Below are 20,494 nucleotides of genomic sequence, written 5' to 3'. Positions count from 1 at the left end.
AACATTTTCACATTTTTTTAATCTACAGATTCACCATCTGGAAGGTTTTGGTTCTTGAATCATGTGGTGAAGCGACACTTGTGCTCTTTCAAGATTCAATCAAATGAGCGGCCTTGATTTTCTGTGTAAAGCTCATTTAGGTGTTGCTCGACGTACGACCCCACTATCTGGAGTTGCTGCAAGATGGTAAAATGTGCTTCTTACACTGCTTTGTAATCATGATCGATGAATCTTTTCTTTCCTTTGGTCCCACTCCCAGAAAACCTCCTCTCATGTCGAGATACAGGTACACCAATCGGTTTAGCATCTTTTATGCAATCGATGCAACACTCAACGACTTCCTTGATATTGTAGCCCTCTATCAAGGAACCCTCTGGGTGAGCACAATTGTGTACATAGTCCTTGAGAATGCCCGTGTATCACTTAAACGCATACATCTGATGTAAGAATATGGGGGCCAAATGCAATTATCTAATTCAAGATGTGAACTAAGAGGTGTACCATAATATCGAAAAAGGATGGAGAGAGGCACATCTCAAGTTGGCACAGAGTCTCTACCAAGTAACTATATAGAGCACCTAGTTTTTCAGCATCGATCACTTTCTGAGCAATTGCGTTGAAGAAGTGACACAACCGTGTGATGACCACCTTTATGTATCATGGCTTGATACCCCTGATTGCAATAGGGAGCATCTGTCATCATCTCATGACAATCGTGAGACTTCATGCCGATGAGCTTCAAATATTTCATCGAGACTAGTTTCTTGATGTTGGATGAGTAACCAGTCGGGACTCTCACCCCACGTAAGCACTTGCACAGTGCCTTTTTCTCCTCAGGTGTCAGAGAGTAGCTAGCCAGGGGAAGATAATGTTTCCCATTTGGTTTGTCTTCAGGGTGTAGCTCTGGCTTGATTTTAAAATGCACCAAGTCCTTACGTGACATGATTCTATCCTTTGTCTTGCCCGATATATCCAGTAAGAGGTCAAGGATGCTATCACACAGATTCTTCTCAACGTGCATGACATTGATGTTGTGGAGAACGTCCAAGTCCTTCTATTAGGGCAAGTACTTAAAGAAAATCAGTATCTTCTTCCACAGCATGCCGGTCGGCGTCTCACTTTTCTTCCTCTTTTTACCCTTCGGTAGCTTCCCAAAGACAATCTTGATGCTCGTGACCATTTCAAACACTAGTACCCCGCTGCAAGGTTTTGGGTCAGTACCTTGCTCAACCGTATTGTCAAAATATTTCTTTATCTTGCGGTATCTGTAAGTTTTGAGTAAGAACCGTCGATGTCACATGTACACTACCTTCTGTGAGTACGGAAGGTACACAGACGCAGTTTCATCCAAGCACACTACACATCCTTGCTTCCCTTTAACCTGTCCCGATAGGGAAACAAGGGCGGGATAATCACTGATGGTAATGAAAATCATGGCTTTCAGCGTGAAATACTTTTGTCGGAACTCATCCCACACCCGAACCCCATCGTTCCATAGTTTCACCATATCTTTCATCAATGGTTCCAGAAATACATCTATATCATTGCTAGATTGTTTCGGTCCTTGGATAAGAATAGACAACATAAGATACTTTCGCTTCATGCATAGCCATGGAGGAAGGTTGTAGATGGCTAGGACCACTGGCCAATTACTATGTGAGGTGCTCATGTCACCGAAAGGATTCATTCCATCGGTATTCAACGCGAACCTTACATTCCTTGGTTCTTCAGTAAAATCTAGATACATGGCACCGAACTTTCTCCATTGGCTAGAATCAGTGAGGTGTCGAAGCATAGTTCCATCCTTCTTACGCTTATCGAAATGCTAACGCATCAGTTCAGAGTCCTCAGGGCTCGAGTACAAATGCTGCAAGCGGGATATCACTAGCAGGTATCACATCACCATGGCAGGACTTCTTCTCTTCTTCTTCGCGTTGGAAGAAGTGTCTTCTTCATTACGACCAGCATTACTCTTCTTCTTCTTCGCATTGGCGGAAGCATCTTTGTCCTCACAATCATCATTCCTCTTGTACCGACTCATATTGCACACTGGGCATCTATCTAAGGCTTCGTACTCTTTACGGTAAAGGATATAGTGATTCAGACACGTGTGTATTTTATGCACATCCAATGACAACGGACAGATAAGCTTCTTCACCTGATAAGTGATGGTGGGCAAGGAGTTAGGCTTCGGAAGAATGTTTGCTAAGAGGCTCAACAGATCCAAGAAACTCTTATCGGACCATCTATTACTGGCCTTCAACCTTAGAAGTTCAAGAACCGAATGCAACACCGTAAACTCTTTATCACAACCCTTTGATTCCTTGTACAAAAGTTCTTTCGAAGCCTTTTGTAATACCTCGAAATTATCTAAACCCCTCGTATCCCTTAAAACATGCGGTCCTGTATGGCACAATATTCCTCGAGATCGAAATTGGTATCATCATCCATCATAACATCATTGTCGCCTTCGACTCCCTCATCATCACCATCCACTTGATCAGCAGCGATGTCATCGTTTGGTTCGCATGTAAGTTGTTCGCCGTGATTGGACCAACATGTGTAATCCTCGACAAAACCTCTCAAGATCAAGTGTGATTTGATTATGCTTGATTTGTCCCACAATTTCTGGTTCTTGCAGTCAGAACATGCACAATATATATTTTTTTGTCTTCTTAGTCAAAGCGTACTTCTCGGCGGCTTCAATAAAAGCAGAGAGTCCTTTGATGTATATTTCTCTATATCTTGGCACATCGTACATCCATGATTTGTCCATCTTAAATTTCAACCATAAAATTAGATAAATTAATTAATTAATTAATAAGGAAATCATAATTATTTTTTTAAAATAATATGGCTCAAAACAATGTAGATTCATTACTCTCTCTCCCACTAGATCTAGATCTAGATAAAAAAATCCTCATTCAGGATAAAACATCCTAGGCTAAGAAACATCAAATTGAAGCTACATTTTTTAAATATAATGCTAGAATCATGTGAATCTACAAAATTGAATCAACACTACCACAAATTTTAGCTAATTTGAGTATCTGAATGGCTAGAACCATGAGCATCTCTAGAACCTATTCAAACCCTAATAGACCATAAATCTAAATCTAGACTTAAAAAGATGCTAACTAGGGATGAGATACTCTTATTTTAGATGTCTCCTCCAAGGAATTCAAAAACAAAACATTCCCCTTTATTTTCAAATTTTGCAGCTGCCTTTTGAGTTGTACTATTTGAACAACAGTGAGCTCGCTCTGAATCGAGCTCCCCTCGGATAGGCAGTATTTATGGAGCTATTGCCACAGACGGTTCATATTACTAACCCCTGGGAAAACTAATTTTCACAGGCAGTTAACATAAGAAACCGCCTGTGGAAACGAACTACATTTTCACATGCGGTTTACATAAGGAACCACCTGCAAAAACGAAGCATTCCACAGACGGTTCCTTATGTGAACTGTCTGTGATAATAGAGTCTATTTTCATAGTCAGTTCCTTATGTTAACCACCTATGAAAATGAAGCATTCCATATGCGGTTTCTTATATGAACCGCATGTGATAATAGAGCTATTTACACATACGATTCATATAAGGAACCGCCTGTGAAAATTAGTTTTCATAAACGGTCCACAACCGCACGTGACCCTACCCTACTACTTAGGTGGATTGTCATATGAAATATCTGTAAAAATAAACAGTAGATGTCTCGAAAAATAGCTTTTATAGTAGTGGGCCCATCTCCATGCTAGCTAACAGCCTATTTGTGGATGTAATTAGTTGTTTGACATCCAAGTAAAACAAAGAAACAAAAAAATAAAAAATAAAAGTGTGAAAACCGTATGTAAACAAGCGCATCAAATAGTTTCATTCATCCCTCCCTTGTTATGTTTCATCATTTCATGGGTAATTCAAATGGCCACGAGTTGATGCTGATTCCATTGATAAATCACCTGTTTTTTTTTTTGGGGGTTGGTATGGAGGTGTGCTTTGTTGGTAGCCTAAGCCATGCAACGTTTAGTCGTTGATGTAGGGCGTGGATTGGAGTTATGGCAAGCTGAGAAGTAGGTACGGCCTCCCGCCTCCCTATATATATGCACACTCGGTTACCATATGATGCACACACAAGCAAGCTAGCATCTAGAACAGCATTATTTTTTTCGAATTAGAACAGGATTGTTAGACATGGAGAAAATTGGATTCGTGAACGGTGCCGGCGAGGACGAGGACGCAACATGCTTGCATGCACAGACACTCGTCTACGCCTACAACGTCACCATGACCATCAAGGCGGCCGTTGAGCTCGGCCTCTTCGACGCACTCAGCGCGGCTGACGGCCGCGCGCTGACCCCCGACGAGCTTGCTGTTCGAGTAACCAAGACCGAGGACAAGACCCAGTCGGCTGCCTTGATCGACCGGATGCTCAGGTTCCTCGCGTCTTTCGATGTGGTGAGGTGCTCGACCGAGACAGGTCCCGACGGTACAGCTTTCCGGCGGTACACGCCCGCGCCGGTATGCCGGTGGCTCACCAATAACAACAGCGAGGGATCGCTGGCCCCCATGTCCGCATTCTCCGTCGACGAGGACAACATCTCGTCCTGGTACGTTCTAATTCCATATCATGTTGACATTTATGAAAACAAAGGTTGACAACCAAACAAAACATGTCTCTCTCCATGTATATTACCTTTGCATGAAGGCATCACATAGCGGAGGCGGTGGCCGACGGCGGCAGGCACACGCCGTTCGAGAAGGCTCACGACGGCGTGCCGGCCTACGAGTACTTCGGTAAGAACCGTCGGCTGAGCATGCTGTTCGACCGGGCCATGGCGCATCAGTCATTGCTGGTGGTCAGAAAGCTGGTGGAGCACCCCGAAGTGTTTGACGGCGTCCGCGTGCTCGTGGACGTCGGCGGGGGCACTGGCGAGACCCTGGCGATGATCAGAGACCGGTACAAGCACATCAGGGGCATCAACTTGGAGCTGTCTCATGTCGTCGCCGAGGCTCCGTCTCTTCCAGGTAATTTTGGGCGTCAGCGTGCTCGTGGATTGCTAGAATTAAAGCTCTGAAATCGTGGGTAAGAATATATGCATTGTACTACTATATATAGTGCTGTGCTGAAGTTTTTCATCTCACAGGCGTGGAGCATGTAGCTGGAGATATGTTTGAGAGCATACCCACTGGAGACGCAGTTTTTCTCAAGGTATGCTTGCTAACTATTACTAGTAGATTTTATTTTCCTCTCTGCATTTTAAATATAACAGTGTCAAATGTCTCGTTGCAGTCCAACTACATGGTTCACAATTAATATAAGTGGCAGAGATCCAATCCCACCATGCACATAAACAAATAAAATAAAATATAACGTTTCCCCTGATTAGTGCTTGCATATATGTGTAGTGGATGCTCCATATGTTCAACGACGAGGAGTGCCACAAGATCCTGAAGAACTGCCACCGAGCACTCCCGGAGAACGGGAAGGTGATCGTCATTCAGAGTGTCCTGCCGGAGACCCCAGAGTCGACTCCGGCCGCGCGGGATTCGCACACGATGGATATAATCATACTTGTCAACTTCAAGGGAGGAAAGGAGAGGACGGAGAAGGAGTACGCCAAGCTTGCAACGGATGCAGGCTTCACGGGCTTCCGGTCGACCTACATTTTCTGCAATTTTTACGCTCTCGAGTTTTCCAAGTAGCCATACCTGTTTACCAGTTTGGCCTTGCATAAGAGTTGCTAGCTCGCGTGCGTACGTATGCTACATGTTAATTCCCGAATAAGCCATATATTTGGCGTCTTGTTTGGTGATACGTTTCTAAGGCAATGGTGGAGATGATTATATCACCTATATGTTGATGTACCGTTGAATAATGTCGTATTATATATGTTTCTTGAAAAATTATCATTTATCTTGATATTGTGAATGTCATTGCTCCAATTGGCACATTGTGATATTATCATAAATAGTCATTGGTGGAATACTTCATTAATAAGAAAAATAAAATATTGACCGGGAAGACTAAGAAGAGGGATTTTTTTTTTTTTTTTTACTTTTTGAACCATTGCTTGGATGGGACAACTGAAGACCACTTATGCATAGGGCTCGTTAAAATAAGTCCGTTCAACTATCCACACATCCCATTTAGACACCGCACAATTTTGTGATAAGTCCAATAAAATCTCCGTTGGATTTTGAGTTAGTTTCCTCTTTGGATTTCATTCAGGTAAGAAAATAGAGACAAGCCAGTTGTACATGCTCGACCCGTCCACGCTCTTGTGCGTTGCCGCCTACTGTCACTACCGCACAGAGGCTAATCTCATACGGCTCGAAAATCCTCGTCTCATGCGCACTACAAGAAATTATGATATCAGCCACTATATCTTGATTACCAACGACTATTTGTTGCCATTAGTTATATTCTTAAGAAAGAGCTGCATTGAATAGAGAAACCAACAACAACACCGCTCTTTTCTTAAGAATATGTGGTCGCTAACCCTGCCATTCATGAGCATGCTATCCGGCTCCACAACCTTGTTGACGTGGCAGCCTCCACTCCAACTCCTAACAGCGCGGCGGCGGTGCTTCCTCCCTCAAGCGGCATGATGGTGACGCTATCTCGCACGAGCAGATCAGCAAGGCACACGTCCAGCGGTGTGACCGCGTTCCAACCAGTGGGCTCCCAAGTGTCGTGAACCTCGGCGCCCAACACTCATACATACACCTAGGTGACCATGGCCGGCCATGTCTTCGGCAAGGCCCCGTCAACTAGGATAGGCAACGATGGCAATGGGGCACTTGGCGGTGGCAATAGCTCGGCCAGTGCGCCGCCCAACGCAACTACCTGAGGCACATCCCTTGGTGGCACAGGGAAGGGCCCCGCTGGTGGATTCGGCCTCCAAGGAACCGCACGAGCAAGGTGTAGGAGGATGGGTAGGCTACGTTAGAATGAAAAAAAAAATCTATCACATTCAACTAGGAAACATGCAAGTTGGGGATCACGAAACATTACAACTTAGATGCGCAGCGCAGCGGAAGAAAAGTCAGAGCAGACTGATCTAATGTTGTACGCATTGATGTAGAGGAAGTAGCCGAACTCCGAAGGGTGATCATCCCTTCCACGCAATCTCCTCCTTGGGTAGATATAGACATTTGACTTCCTAATCATGAATGTTTTGATTTCTGAGTCAGGAACGCTTCGACTTTCTAGTCGAAAATGTAACAACTTCTGAGTCAAAAACAATCAAGAGTTGAATCAGCAATACCTTATAGTTCTTCTCGCAAATCTGATTAGTGCCATAGTTGCAACAATGCATCTATGGTATCCACACCTCCTAGGGTGGAATGCTACGCCGGTGTGCTAACATTGCGCGCGACTAGAGTTTTGGGAGGTTAGGTGGAGGGGCGCAACTAGGGTTTGGAGTGGCTAAACCATACGTGCCCTCACCCCACGCCTCCCCTTATATAGATCCCACTAATAAGCTTTCACGTCGGTAGCCCATTAGGACTCTGTCGAGACCGGTTCAAGAAACAAACCAATCTTATCCATGCGCTGAGCACATGAATCAATTTCAACACATAGTAACTTCATCGATAATAATCATTACAATATCCATACTTGATTACTTGATTGAATTAAACATCTTACAAAAGTGACCTTCAACGGTCGAAGAACCAAATAAACTGCAGCGGAACTAAACGAACTACAAAGACTCGAATTTTTTTACGACTCTTCCACATGCATCATCAATATAGAAAGCATCTTAGAACGATCCACCTTCAGCGTACTCCTCGATATGTTCTCCAACTGAGTGTTTGGTGATAGTAAGAGTGAACACTTACTGTACTCAGTAAGTTGTGAAGAAAATAGTATGTATATAAAGGCTTAACAAGAATAAGGCTAATATAGTTCTCTTGCATAAATCAACATTTAAATAAAAGCATTTAAAAGCAATAGTAATTAGGTAAATAACAAACCACCTCAAGATTCCTTCCATCTTGACTTAACCAGCTAACCAACATCTCAACCCAAAGTTCCATCCACTAAAGTTGAACCCTCAATCATAGTTCCTACCATTATGATTGACCATTCTCAACTATGATTCTCACCATTACAGTTGACGCAACTAACTAAAATATCAAATTATAATCATGGTAGATTTTCAGTGCCGCTCGTGACCGTGAGCACAACTGAATATTCAGTTTTAACTCTACAGAGATTGTACTTTATTCACAAGACGTTTCATCCTTTTTTATCAAGCATCTATTGACCAACAAAGAACTCTTCGCACTACAGAAGTGTGTGCTAGGAATCCACTACAAAACCTTTACAATGCCCCCATCTTAGCACATGTCTACCCGCTAAGGTTTTACTGCCGCGTGATTCCACCTCAACAACGGAAGCCCCCTCTTGCACCTTTCGGATCCCAAGACATCGTCCATTCACCACTCTTCTGCCTGATCTACACTATACTAAGAGTAAGCAAATTACTTAGCTAGATCCGTCTCATACTAGGCTTATAGTTGTACTGTAAACACAGAAAGGTCACCATATGAATCGGTCCTTAGATTTAAGCAAAACTACCACTTTCTCAACCATACATCTCATCATACCACCTACTCAAATCTCTATATCATGTTGCTACAAAAAATTATTCCATCATATTTTAACATTGTTGCATAGGACCATTATCAAGTTCATGAAACAATTATCATGTTCACCATCCCAAAGTAAGGCTAAGCATAATCTACCCATCCATAACACAAAACCATACTACGGTGACAAGAATGATAAGAAAAAACTAAGGTAAAACCTAACTCTTGGGATTCCAAATAAATTATTAGCATGAATGTTTATAAAATAAAATATTTGTAAAACTGGAATAAAAATAATCAAGAACACAACTTGCCTTCATTGAACTCAGTTGGGTCTTCAAAATCCTGATCCTGCAGACTTTTTGCTCATCTCGAACGTTGGCGTGTACTCGCAACATACATGGAAAAAACAACAACACATAAACACCAAGATCCAAAAAGAACCAAACATCACACAACAACCATAATTACTCACAAGATTACACTATTTCAGACAATTCGGCGAAAGATCGGGTTAAAACGGAGCTACTGTTGACAAGTTATGATTTTCTAAAGATTAAAACAATACTACAAATATTATCTACATATGAAATTATGTTGATAGGAATTTTTTAAAAAAATTCTAAAGTCATCTATGATTTTCTGGGATCTTTCTGGATCTTTCTAGCATTTATTTGAATTATAAACTATATAACACTATTAAATAGAATTAAATAAAACTATATAACGTTAAAACGGAGCTACTGTTGACAAGTTATGATTTCTTCTCATTGAGTTGGACAAAAGCTTTGGGATATCTGGGGAGGCTCTAGGGTCGCATATTCATAGGCTGGTGGCTCTCCTAATCTCTAATGTGACTCGAATTTGAAAAGGGTGGCGGCAGCGATCCGAACTTGATTTTGAGGTCTCAAACGCGCTCGGGTCTCTATCTTTTGGGCAAAAGCTCACGCATAGCTCTAGGATTCTTCCTCCTTTTGATCCATTGCTCGTCTCTATCTCTATCCCGTGGATTTGATTTGGATTTCGGGTAGCTAGCGGATGAACTCAAGTGCATATCATGTGGTTGGCTCGGGCTCTAGCAAAATTAGCGCAGGCTTGAGCTTCTAGATGTCCTGGCGAGTTTGTTTGGTAATTAGGTGGTCGACCTCCGATTCGGACACAACGATAGCGACGCATGCGGTGGTGGCCGACTACTTGTTGTTGTGATGCGCTGAGCTAAGCGGAGAGGGAGAGAAGAGAAAGAGCGAACTGGGCTGGCTTGGACTGGATCAAAGAGCAGAAAGGATAGGAGAGGTGATGAACTTCAGCCTTTTTCATTCTAAAAGCTTTTCTATTCCTTCTCATTTTATCTTTTCTACTCTCTCATATACATACACATGTATATTTATAAATACAACGTATATACCACCTATATACTTATATTAGCTCATATACAAAAGCAATCAAATATATACATATATATATATATATATATATATATAGACATTCTTTTATAGGAAAAAGCCCTCATTGCATATATGTATTTATACATATAACACACATACTCACATATATGTATATATGTATAAAGCACACATACGTAGTTAGGGAGTTATTTAATTTTGCAAAGCTCTTTTTAATTTCTTTTGAAAAAGTTTTTATTCTCTTGGTTTTAAGAATTTAGGTTGTTACAGACTCTAATCGCTCATGGATCACAATCCAATTAAACCCACTAGCAGATCCAATGCGTATGTATTGTTTTAACCTATTAAGTATGTGACTTACTAGGTCCATATATAAATGATCGTGACATGGAAACCCTTTTTCCACACCAAAATCAATAGCAATTCCTACCATGACATATTGACTCCATTATATATAAAGATCATATAGAATAAACCTTGATATACTCATCCCTTTGCCTCTAGATACCGGTCAAGCTCAATATGAGACACATGCCATCTTTGTGAAGCTCGACCATTCACTCACTCTTGTAGTAGATTATTAAACTCGTGATTAATAATTTAATAACATTGGTATGTCCATGAACTTTCTAAACCCAACAACATGGAGGGGCCCAAAGATATCTCTCTATTTATCTTGGAGGAGCAAATTCTATTTTGATTTCTCACACCTCATGACATGTTTCATGGCAAACCTAAAAGCTACCTTTTTGACTATCTTGTTACAAAGTAGTGTTTGGCAACCCTTAAATGAGCCATTATACATTCTAGTAATCAATGTCGATCTTATGTCTAAGGGTCTTACAGGTACACCATTTGATATTACAATTGATGTCACATCATGTAACAATCCCAGTAGTATCTCGAGGTGGGTCTATCCAACACCATATTCTCTAACATGTATCCACATTATTGATTTGATATCTCCATACCTATAATCCATGAAACATGAACCTCAATCAATACATGTGTTGGTCTATTAATCATCATTGTCCCATATAATGATATGGAACTAGAGATTATTTAGAATAACATCACTATTCAAATAAAAGAGTTTCATGAATAAGTCAAATACTTGCTAATCAATATAAATGATAGTTATATATAGAACAACACATTATTCAAAATTACATAAATATAGACATGATACAATATCTCTATGATTTCCTTTAGGGTATCACCAACAATCTCCCACTTGCACTGGAGTTAATCAAGTAAGTATCTAGCACCCGTAGCTCTCATGTCCACCTCATGCTTGGGCCGCGAGTGTGGCTTCATCAATGGATCGGCAATATTCAAATTCGTATGCACTTTGCATATCTTCACGCCATCTCTATCTACGATCTCTCGAATGAGGTGATAGCGTTGTAGTACGTGCTTAAACTTCTGGTGCGACCTAGGCTCCTTGGCTTGTGCAATAGCTCCATTATCATCACAATAGAGATCCATTAGAATGGATACACTAGAGATCACACCCAACTCTGAAATAAATTTTCTGATCCAAACAGCCTCCTTTGTAGCTTCGAAGCTCTGATGTACTCGGCCTCTGTTGTGGGTAGCAATCATTCCTTGCTTGTAACTCTTCCAATTCACCACTCCTCTGTTGAGGCAAAATAATAAACCAGACTGCGATAAAAAATCATCATTATCGGTTTGAAAGCTAGCATCGGTGTGACCACTTACAACGAGCTCCTCCTAACCTCCATAGACTAAGAACATATCCTTAGTTCTTCTTAAGTTCTTGAGAATATTTTTAACTATTACCCAATGACCTTCACATGGGTTAGATTGATATATGCTCATAACATTTAAAGCATAGGAGATATCTGGGAATGTACGAAGTATGACATGCATGATAGATCCAATAGCGATAGCATATGTGATTGCACTCATTTTGTTTTGCTCATCAGGTGTCGTTGGACACTGACTCTTGGAATCATGCACATTGAACTCTTCGATACCTTTTCAATGTATGTACTTTGGCTTAATCTAATGAGCCTTTTTAATCCATCTTATAAATCTTTCTGCCCAATATGTAAGTTGCCTCTCCTAGACCTTCCATTGAGAAACCCTTTCGCAACAAAAATTTGATAGCATCAAGTATTGAATCATCATTACCAATAAAAAATATGTCATCTACATATAAGACCTGAAACACAAGTGCTCACTCAATAGCCTTCTTGTAAACACAAGGCTCTTTGTTATTCTTGATGAAGCCAAACATTTTGACCACTTCATCAAAACGAAAGTCCAGCTCCAAGATGCTTGCTTCAGTCTATAGATGGACTTTTGAAGCTTTCATATCTTCCTAGTATTTTTTGGATTGACAAAACCTTCATATTGTGTCATGTACATATCCTCACTCTGATGTCCATTAAGAAAAGCCATTTTGACATTCATTTTTTCATATCTCATAGTCATAATATGGGCCAATTGCTATGATGACCCAGAAAGACATTACACTACTACAGAAACAATTTTTCCATGGGATAGGTTATAGTCGGATTTTTGGACCTGATGGTACTAAAGGTATTGCAGTCGGTTCCTTAGCTAAGTGGACTAAAGCTGGCCACCTGGCAAAGAACTGACTGTACTAATAGCCTATTACAGTCAGTTTATAATAATAACTAATTGCAATACATTATGATCGATTAATGCCACAAGTTGACCGAAATAATTGGACTAATACATACGGGTTATAGTTAGAACCAACTAAATATGTTACAGCCAGTTCATGTCACAAACTGACTATAGTAGTTGGCCTGATATTGTGGGTTCCGAACGAGAACCTATCGAAATATGTTGCCAACACGTGGTTGTTGTTGTCATTTCCTTAATTTATGGTGTAATAAGGGGCCTTTAATTGATCGGTTTAAATCATTTCCATGATTACTTTGCATGTTCATTATATGCCCTCTTCTTCTTTCTATTTAATCCTTCTGGCTCTGTCATTTTCTCTCCACTACATTTGAGAGCAGAGATCTCGAGAAGTATGCAAAGAAATGAAACTTTCTTTTTAAACATCTAATTTGATAACAATGAATGGCGACGGACGACACAAACCCTAATGCAAACTGAAATTGGATGACGCAAACCCTGGAGGGAATCACAGCACAACAAACACTAGCAACCTATCGCCCTTCAAACAGGTGACGGGAAAGATGTCACCCTCTGATTGGGCGACAGCTTCTGTCTGTCGCCCATACAACATGCGACAGGTGCTGCGCCACGACAGGTAGCCACCACGCTGGCATGCCACCTTAACATGTCGTCTATTGTATGGGTGATAGGTATATGTCACTCTTTCAATAGACGGCAGAAGACTATTTCTGCAAAAAAAAAATTAAATGGATGTCTAAAATTACAAAATTTAAATTTTGAAAATAAAACAAATAAAAAATCATGTGTACTCTCATACTTGTGGTTCACTAACTCTCATGGCTGCAATGGGGCCATCAGCTCCTCTTCAATGCGTATGGACAGGCTTATTCTCTTCTCTAGCCACGATGAAAATTGTCAAACGGGACATGCAATTGGGAAATTTCAGTATTTAGGACTCAATTCGTGTGCCTCTCCAGCTTTGACACCAGTACGTGAGCCTTTCATCATTTGACATCGTGGCACATCAATTTTTCTATTTTGTAACATTCTGGCATTTCTCGGGATTTTCCATCTCTTTTTGATATTGTGTAGGGATAATAGGCATATAGAATGACCGAAATGCCCTTTGCCTCAGTACATGAAGCGCCCAGGTCCCCATCTAGATCCAGTCGAGCCATCTCCGCCGCGTCGCCCAGTTTCTCTCTGCTGCGCCGCCCCTTCTCTCTCTGCCGCGCTGCCCCTTCTCTCTCCACCACGCCGTCCCTTCTCTCTCCGCTGCGCCGCCCCTGCTGTCCCCACCGCCCCTGCTATCCCCACTTTACCACGTGACCATGTCTTCGTCGGGGACTGGAGTCCGGTCCAGGGAACTGAGGTTGGCGACGCGGTGCCAAGCAACGACCGATCTGCCACTGATCCAATGCCCGGAGTGCGGTGTGGGGAAGGTAGTTGAGCTAACAGCTTGGACTAATGCCAACTATGGTAGGATTTTTTCAAGTGCAGTCGCCACTGGCGTAGCGTACGTATTTGGCTAGTAAATTGTAATTTTTGGTCGATTTTGAGTTGTTAGATTGTTGATGTCTGGAGGAATTCACTATGCATGGGGGTGGCTGCCCTTTTTGGAAGTGGTACAACGAGTATGAAGAACATCTTATGGATGAAGGAATCGTTGGTATGGACTCGAATTTGGTTGGTGCTGCAATTCCTGAGGTCCAGGAGGCTACAGCAGATTGGAAGCAAGAACTGGAGGCCGTTAAGCAAGAGATTGCGGCGATGAAGAAGGCAACATTGAAGGAGAAGAATGGAGATGATAGCAAGATTGGTCAGCTGCATGCAAGGGTGAAAGCACTGTTGTTTCTGGCTTGCCTGAATGTTGTTCTTGCGCTAATGGCCATCTTTGTCAACCTTTTGAAGTAGCTCAGTAGGGATCTATTTCAGTTTACATTAGTTGTAGCCCTGGCATTCTCTGCTCTCTCATCCTCTGTACTAAGACCAAGAAGAACATACATTTGATCTTCCTCCATGACTGGACCATCTGGAACATTGACAATATCAAGCTTAGACCAGTCAATATTGGGTGTGTCCTCAACTTGGACAGGAGGCCCTTCAACAGAGGGATCAACAGCAGGCATAACAATAACTGACTCACAAACATTGGCAGTACTACCATGATGGTTGCATGATGCTCCTCCTGCAATTACCTTAGCAGCCACAATATCTCTCATTTGTGTAACACTTGATGTACTGCCCTGATATCCAACATTGTCAACCACCAGAACATGCAGAAACATATACATTGCACTCCACCTCTCAGAGAATGAACGCAGCAGATCCATGCTACTACAGTACTTGGTTTAATCACCACTGTACCTCCCTGTCCCATAAACCTCAATCTCTTGGCAACTACCCCACATTATCCTTTGAGATATATCATCATGCAACTTTTCAATACTGCAACTACGATAATCCACATACCAATCCTCATCTTTGTGTGGAACTGTAACAACAGTACCATCATCTAGTCTAGCAATATACTCACCAAACTGAACATATAATCTAAAGGTTGCATCGGGGTCAATCCTACCGGTACGGAAAAGAGAAAAGATAAACAAGAATTCAAGTTAAAGACAAACATCATCAATGTTTCATGGCAAAGAAATTTACTCCTCTGGAATCTCAAGTGGATTAATCAACCACTTAGTTCTTCTCAGATTACCACAAATTCATCCAAAACCTACGTGACATTAGTGGAGCGTCAGGCGTTTCTCCTCTCCCCCCGGACCAATACAAGAGCGGGCAGGGGGAAGCAAATCAAGAGTAGGGGGATCCCGTGGGGGGGGGGGGGGAGGGACACGAGAGGGATCCGGAGTTGCTCGTACCTCTGATCTGAAGCCGTGGTCGTCCGTCCCCGCTCAGCCGTCACCGCCACAAGGAACAGGATGAGGAACCCTAGAACTGGGAGTAACGAATGGGGGCAATGGTCTAGTCATAAGCGAGCAACGCCAGGTTACATGGCAATGATTCGAGGGGCACTTCGGTCACAGCAGATCGATCGAAATCGAAAGGAGATGGAAATGGTGAGAAATGCCAGAATGTTACAAAATAGAAAAATTGATGTCAAAACCGGAGAGGCACACGAATTAACTCCTAAATACTGAAATTTCCCCATGCAATTTGAGCAGGGAAGCTTCCTGGGCACACTTCCATATCCTTGGTATACGTGTACCCATTGAAAAAAATATATATGGGGGCGTGCTGCACAGCCCCTCATGCAGCACGCCCCGGATGCCCGCGACGTGCCTGTCTGTGTGCATCTCAAAGCAACTCCGGGCTAGTCTGAGCACTAGCCGAGCCAGCGCAGCTTTCCGAGCCGGAGCACGCGAACGAGCTGGGGAGCAAGCCAACCTCAAGGACCCTCGCGATCTCGAAGTGATTCCCCATCGTCTCCCTGGTCCCGAACATCGCCGGCGGCCTCCATCCCACCCTGCCGACCCGAAACAGGCTTTTTGCTTGCTCCAACCAACTTCCACCGCCGGTCCTGCCTCCCTCTCCCCTCTGGACCCCCACCTGCCACTCCTCTCTGGATCTAGCTGGGGTTGGTTCATCTGGGGCAATTTTTGTGCTTGGTAAGTAAATCTTTTTTTTGTGGGTTCATAATTTTGATGAAGCCATATGGTTCCTTGTTTTGTTGGTAATTAAGGTTAGGTTTGTTTCAGCTCAAGATTATAATAAACGGTTTATAGATAGTAGACTATAATAAATTGGATTATGATAAGTTGGAGGGAAATAAGTTATGAACTGTTTGACAACCTAGATTATTAGAGTATGAATTATTGGTAAAAGTCTGTAATACCCTTAATAGGTGTGGGGGATTCAGTTATAGGGTGAGAGGAGTGGTATTGACGAGTAATTTCTCCTAAATTTGATAGGTAGTATAGTAAAAGACCAAAATAAACTGAAATAAACTTATTTTCACAGCTTATAAGATTATTATAGTCTAAGTTTTAGCTTATAATAATTTGGACAAATAAACTAACTGTTTTTTTAGCTTAAAACAAATAAACTAACTTATTATAATCCTGAGCTGAAACCAACGGTACCTAAATCCTTGTTTTTTGTATAAGTTCCTTTGTTCTGAATCGGACCCAGATTCTTCCTTCTCGTTATCTGTTGATTGTGGATTTGTGTGATGTTGGTGCCTTACCAATCCAATCCATCCATCCATGGTTGGTTTAGGTGTTTTTTCTTCAGAGCGTAGGATCGGAACCTCTTATTGTTATCTGAGAGAAGGAGGAAGGCCCGATGATTGAGGAGTATGCCTGTAAGTTTCACCTTTTGTAATCTGGCTAACTTGTAGCATATTAAGTTGGATTGGGGTTCGTGTGTCACACATTTTCTTATTATGTGTCAATATTTCCCTGCAGTCTCATTTAGCTACCCCAACACTAGTACTGAGGAGGTTGAGATGAGCATGAGCCGCACACGGAGCAAAAAGAGTAGCACTACATTCAAGTCAAATACTGCATAAGTAACACCTGATCAGATGAGGTGCTTCTTTTCCTTGGATGCCAATTTTGTTACATGAAGTTGCAGTCTTCGTTCAATAGTAGTGTTGCATTCAGAATGTTATGGTTGAAAGAAGTTGGCAGCAAAAACTTAGGACTCATAACAACTAAGTACTCTATTTTTCTTTGTGTAAGAACATGATATATACTGGCTGCCAGTTTTACTACACAAATTGTTGGTTGGGTGCTGAAATTAGCGAAGATGGGCCTTCCGACAAGTGATGAAATGCAGAAGAAAGAAATTGCCTGCGAATGCAAAGATGATGGCCTAATTGCGGAAGCACAAACTGTTCGCAAAGACTAAGTTTGGCTACAATACTTTTAGTTAGAATGAATATGCGGAAGCACAAACTGTTTGCAAAGACTCAGTTTGGCTACAATACTTTTAGTTAGAATGAATATGGCTGTAATGTAAAAATTGTAAGTCTGCATTGTAAGGAACTATGTACAATTTCAAGGCTGCTTCAAATTGAATGTGAGATTGCTTTCTGTACAAATAAGAGCATCATGTGAAGGAATACTATTAAAATCAACAGTGTCCTCTGTCCGATGCCAATAAATTAAGCTGTACTGACATGTTCTTTCCTGATTCATATGCTAAGAAGCTTTACAAGTACTCAGTTTTGACCCAGACAAGTTCTTATCAAAGAGCTTATCAAAACTAGGATGGCAGTCAGATCGGTTCGGGTTCTCACGGTTCTGCATCCGATGGTTGTAGGTTCAGGTTTTAAATTATGTTCATAGGTCTGACAAGTCGGGTACTTAATTTATAGTAGGTATGGGTTCGAATTTAGATATCTCCCGTGGGTGATCTATGGACACCTGAATAACTCTCAGCCTAGCCCAAGTCTCAACTGCTATTCTTCCAATCTTCCTTCCCCATCCGCCATTCCTCTTGGACAGCATGGCCAGCTCATACCGTGGTGCCGCCCATCTTCTGCTTCATGCTGCCCCATGCCTGACTCGCCCCACGCTCGGCCACGCCACGCCATGGCGTGCCCTCGGCCGCCTAGCCTCCCAGCCGTGGCGCCATCCCGCCCGGCCTCCCTGTCACCACTCTGTCGGCCTCCCTGTAGATCCGGCCTTCCCACCGCCCGGTGATCGTAGATCTGGTGTCCTCATTCCCTATCGTGGTGCCTCCCCTCCTGGTTGTCGCAGATCCGGCCTCCCCACCATGGTGCCACCTCGCTTGGCCTCCCAACGCGCCACCTGGCCTCCTCGTCGCCCAACAGTCTCATATACGGCCTCCTCGTCGATCGGCAGCCGCGAATCCGGCCGTGTTTATCAGCGAAACTCTGAAACCCAATGGGCACCTCACGGGTGCTAGTTCGGGTGCTATTTTTCACCCGTTTTTTATTTTGGACTCGGATCGAGTTGAGATTGGCAGGTTTCAGGTCGGACGTGGTTTTGTTTCACCTGACCCCGACCCGACCTATTGCCATGTCTAATCAAAACTGAAGGAATGAAGGAATATTGAAGCATGAATTTTAATTTTGGGCTTTAGAATCATAGTAAAATTACTTAAATGATATTGAAGTTTAAATCCTTCAGTACATGACACAACACATGAGTTCTTGCATCTCCATTAAAGAAAACGCATGCAGAAAAGTTTGACAAACTTTATTTTGTTCACACGCTCTCAAAACGATGTGCTACATATCCAGATTTGGGCAGCATGGGGTTGTTGCCGCCACACGCAGCCTCGGCAATCTCGGCGATGACGGCCTGCTTGGCGGGACGAGCATCATCGCATCAACGGCATCAGCCTCGGCGACCTCAGCAGCGCCGGCATTCTCGACGGGGACGTGTGTCATCACATCAACACCGATGGCCCCGGCAATCTCGACCTTGACGAGCGTCATCTCATCAACAACGGCAGCCTCGGTGATCTCGGCGGCCAGCAAGCTCATCGACGACGCTGGGGCGGGATCCAGGAGGTGCAGGACCTAGGCGATCGCTTGGGGCGTTTGGGACATTCGGCTTCATGCATGCGCGACTATACTAGCGATCTCAGCAGCGGACGCTCGGCTCACATGCATGCGCGGACACTCGGCTTCGTACACCTGCTTTGAGATCGCGGTTTGCGACGACGTGGCCGGCATCCAGGGCATGCTGCACGAGGAGGGCTGTGCAGCACGCCCCATAATTTTTTTCCCATACGCATCGGTCGGGATGTACATATATACTAATAATAAATATTACCGTTCAAGTATGTATTGTACGAGGTATACAGTACTACTACCGTAGCAGTATACCGCATTGCTTAGTCCATACTACCAGTGAAGGAGCAGTAACAAGAGAGTGAATACGTACATACGGTGTCCAGGTAATTTATACCTGATGTGCTCCGCCGTGTCGTTGCGTCAAGAAGCTGGGCAGGCTTGGCGATCCATGAATGTAAATTGCGTTGGCGAGAGCATTGGCTAGAGTATTGGGAGAATCGGGAGACATCGTTAGATGGGTTTGACCGAGATCTGCTTTTGTTTACTGCTGACACTAGCATAATCAGTAGAAAGCAAACTTGGCCAACGTTTCGTTAAATATATTCCCCCTCGTGACTGTGGTTTGGGATGGGATCACGTGATTTGCCCCGCCCAGGGCCGGCCGGATTCAAGAATCCGTTCTCAAGAATCAAGCCTCTCTTTCATGCACATGTCGCCCCTCTCATTTGTGGTAGTAGTATAGGTAATCATCATCATGCAGACATGCAAGAATCAAGATCATTGTGCAAGTAAAACATGGTTAAGGGTGTGGCGAGACGAGGTGATGTAAGACTACAGGATGCCAACCTGTACAATACTAACGGATAGAAACTATATAAATCTATACCCACGAGCTAATTTCTAAACCCGTATCTTAGATTAAAGTTGATACCCGCAAGCGTCATCCATAGGCACGCCCTTATACCCACTAATATACTAAATATATATTAAATATAAGATCAAGTATGTAACGATAATATTATCAATTTAAACATACATATCCACTAAAATAATGAATAAGTATCTCACATATATATAACATATATATCACATTAATACATTATCACATAGTTCACACATACAACATATTATTTTATAATTTAACAATACTTAGTGCAACACAAACGAATATTATTCAATAAGATAACAAGTCTAACCCTATAACAAGATAACATAGACTGCAGCTTATATATTAAAAATGAAGTGGGTACTAAGGTGAAACGGGCACAAGTAAACCTATTTCAGACTCGTCTCTTTGTTGAGTTTAACTTCAAACCCGTACTCATATCAATAGATAAAAATTGCACT

At 42.5% G+C, this 20,494-nt stretch overlaps 1 protein-coding gene across 1 annotated transcript; it reads left to right on the top strand.

The window, feature by feature from the left end:
- The first annotated feature begins 4,120 nt into the window (after positions 1 to 4,120).
- On the top strand, positions 4,121 to 5,930 carry LOC133929850 (probable inactive methyltransferase Os04g0175900). Its single transcript, XM_062376609.1, has 4 exons — positions 4,121 to 4,608; positions 4,707 to 5,026; positions 5,146 to 5,210; positions 5,408 to 5,930. The coding sequence occupies exons 1-4, from the start codon at positions 4,193 to 4,195 to the stop codon at positions 5,702 to 5,704; spliced, it is 1,098 nt and encodes a 365-aa protein (XP_062232593.1). The 5' UTR covers positions 4,121 to 4,192; the 3' UTR covers positions 5,705 to 5,930.
- The last annotated feature ends 14,564 nt before the right edge of the window (positions 5,931 to 20,494 follow it).

This window comes from Phragmites australis, chromosome 9 (genome assembly GCF_958298935.1).
Source record: "Phragmites australis chromosome 9, lpPhrAust1.1, whole genome shotgun sequence".
In the NCBI taxonomy this organism is placed as follows: domain Eukaryota; kingdom Viridiplantae; phylum Streptophyta; class Magnoliopsida; order Poales; family Poaceae; genus Phragmites; species Phragmites australis.
Note: the sequence above shows the minus strand (reverse complement) of the source record. Positions and strands in the feature narration are given on the sequence as shown.

What these genes read in the sequence shown, in the direction of transcription:
- LOC133929850 (XM_062376609.1), top strand. Translation starts at nt 4,193, where the DNA reads ATGGAGAAAATTGGATTCGTGAACGGTGCCGGCGAGGACGAGGACGCA. An exon ending in GAGGACAACATCTCGTCCTG is followed by an intron (nt 4,609 to 4,706) that starts GTACGTTCTAAT and finishes CTTTGCATGAAG; the next exon opens with GCATCACATAGCGGAGGCGG. An exon ending in CGAGGCTCCGTCTCTTCCAG is followed by an intron (nt 5,027 to 5,145) that starts GTAATTTTGGGC and finishes TTCATCTCACAG; the next exon opens with GCGTGGAGCATGTAGCTGGA.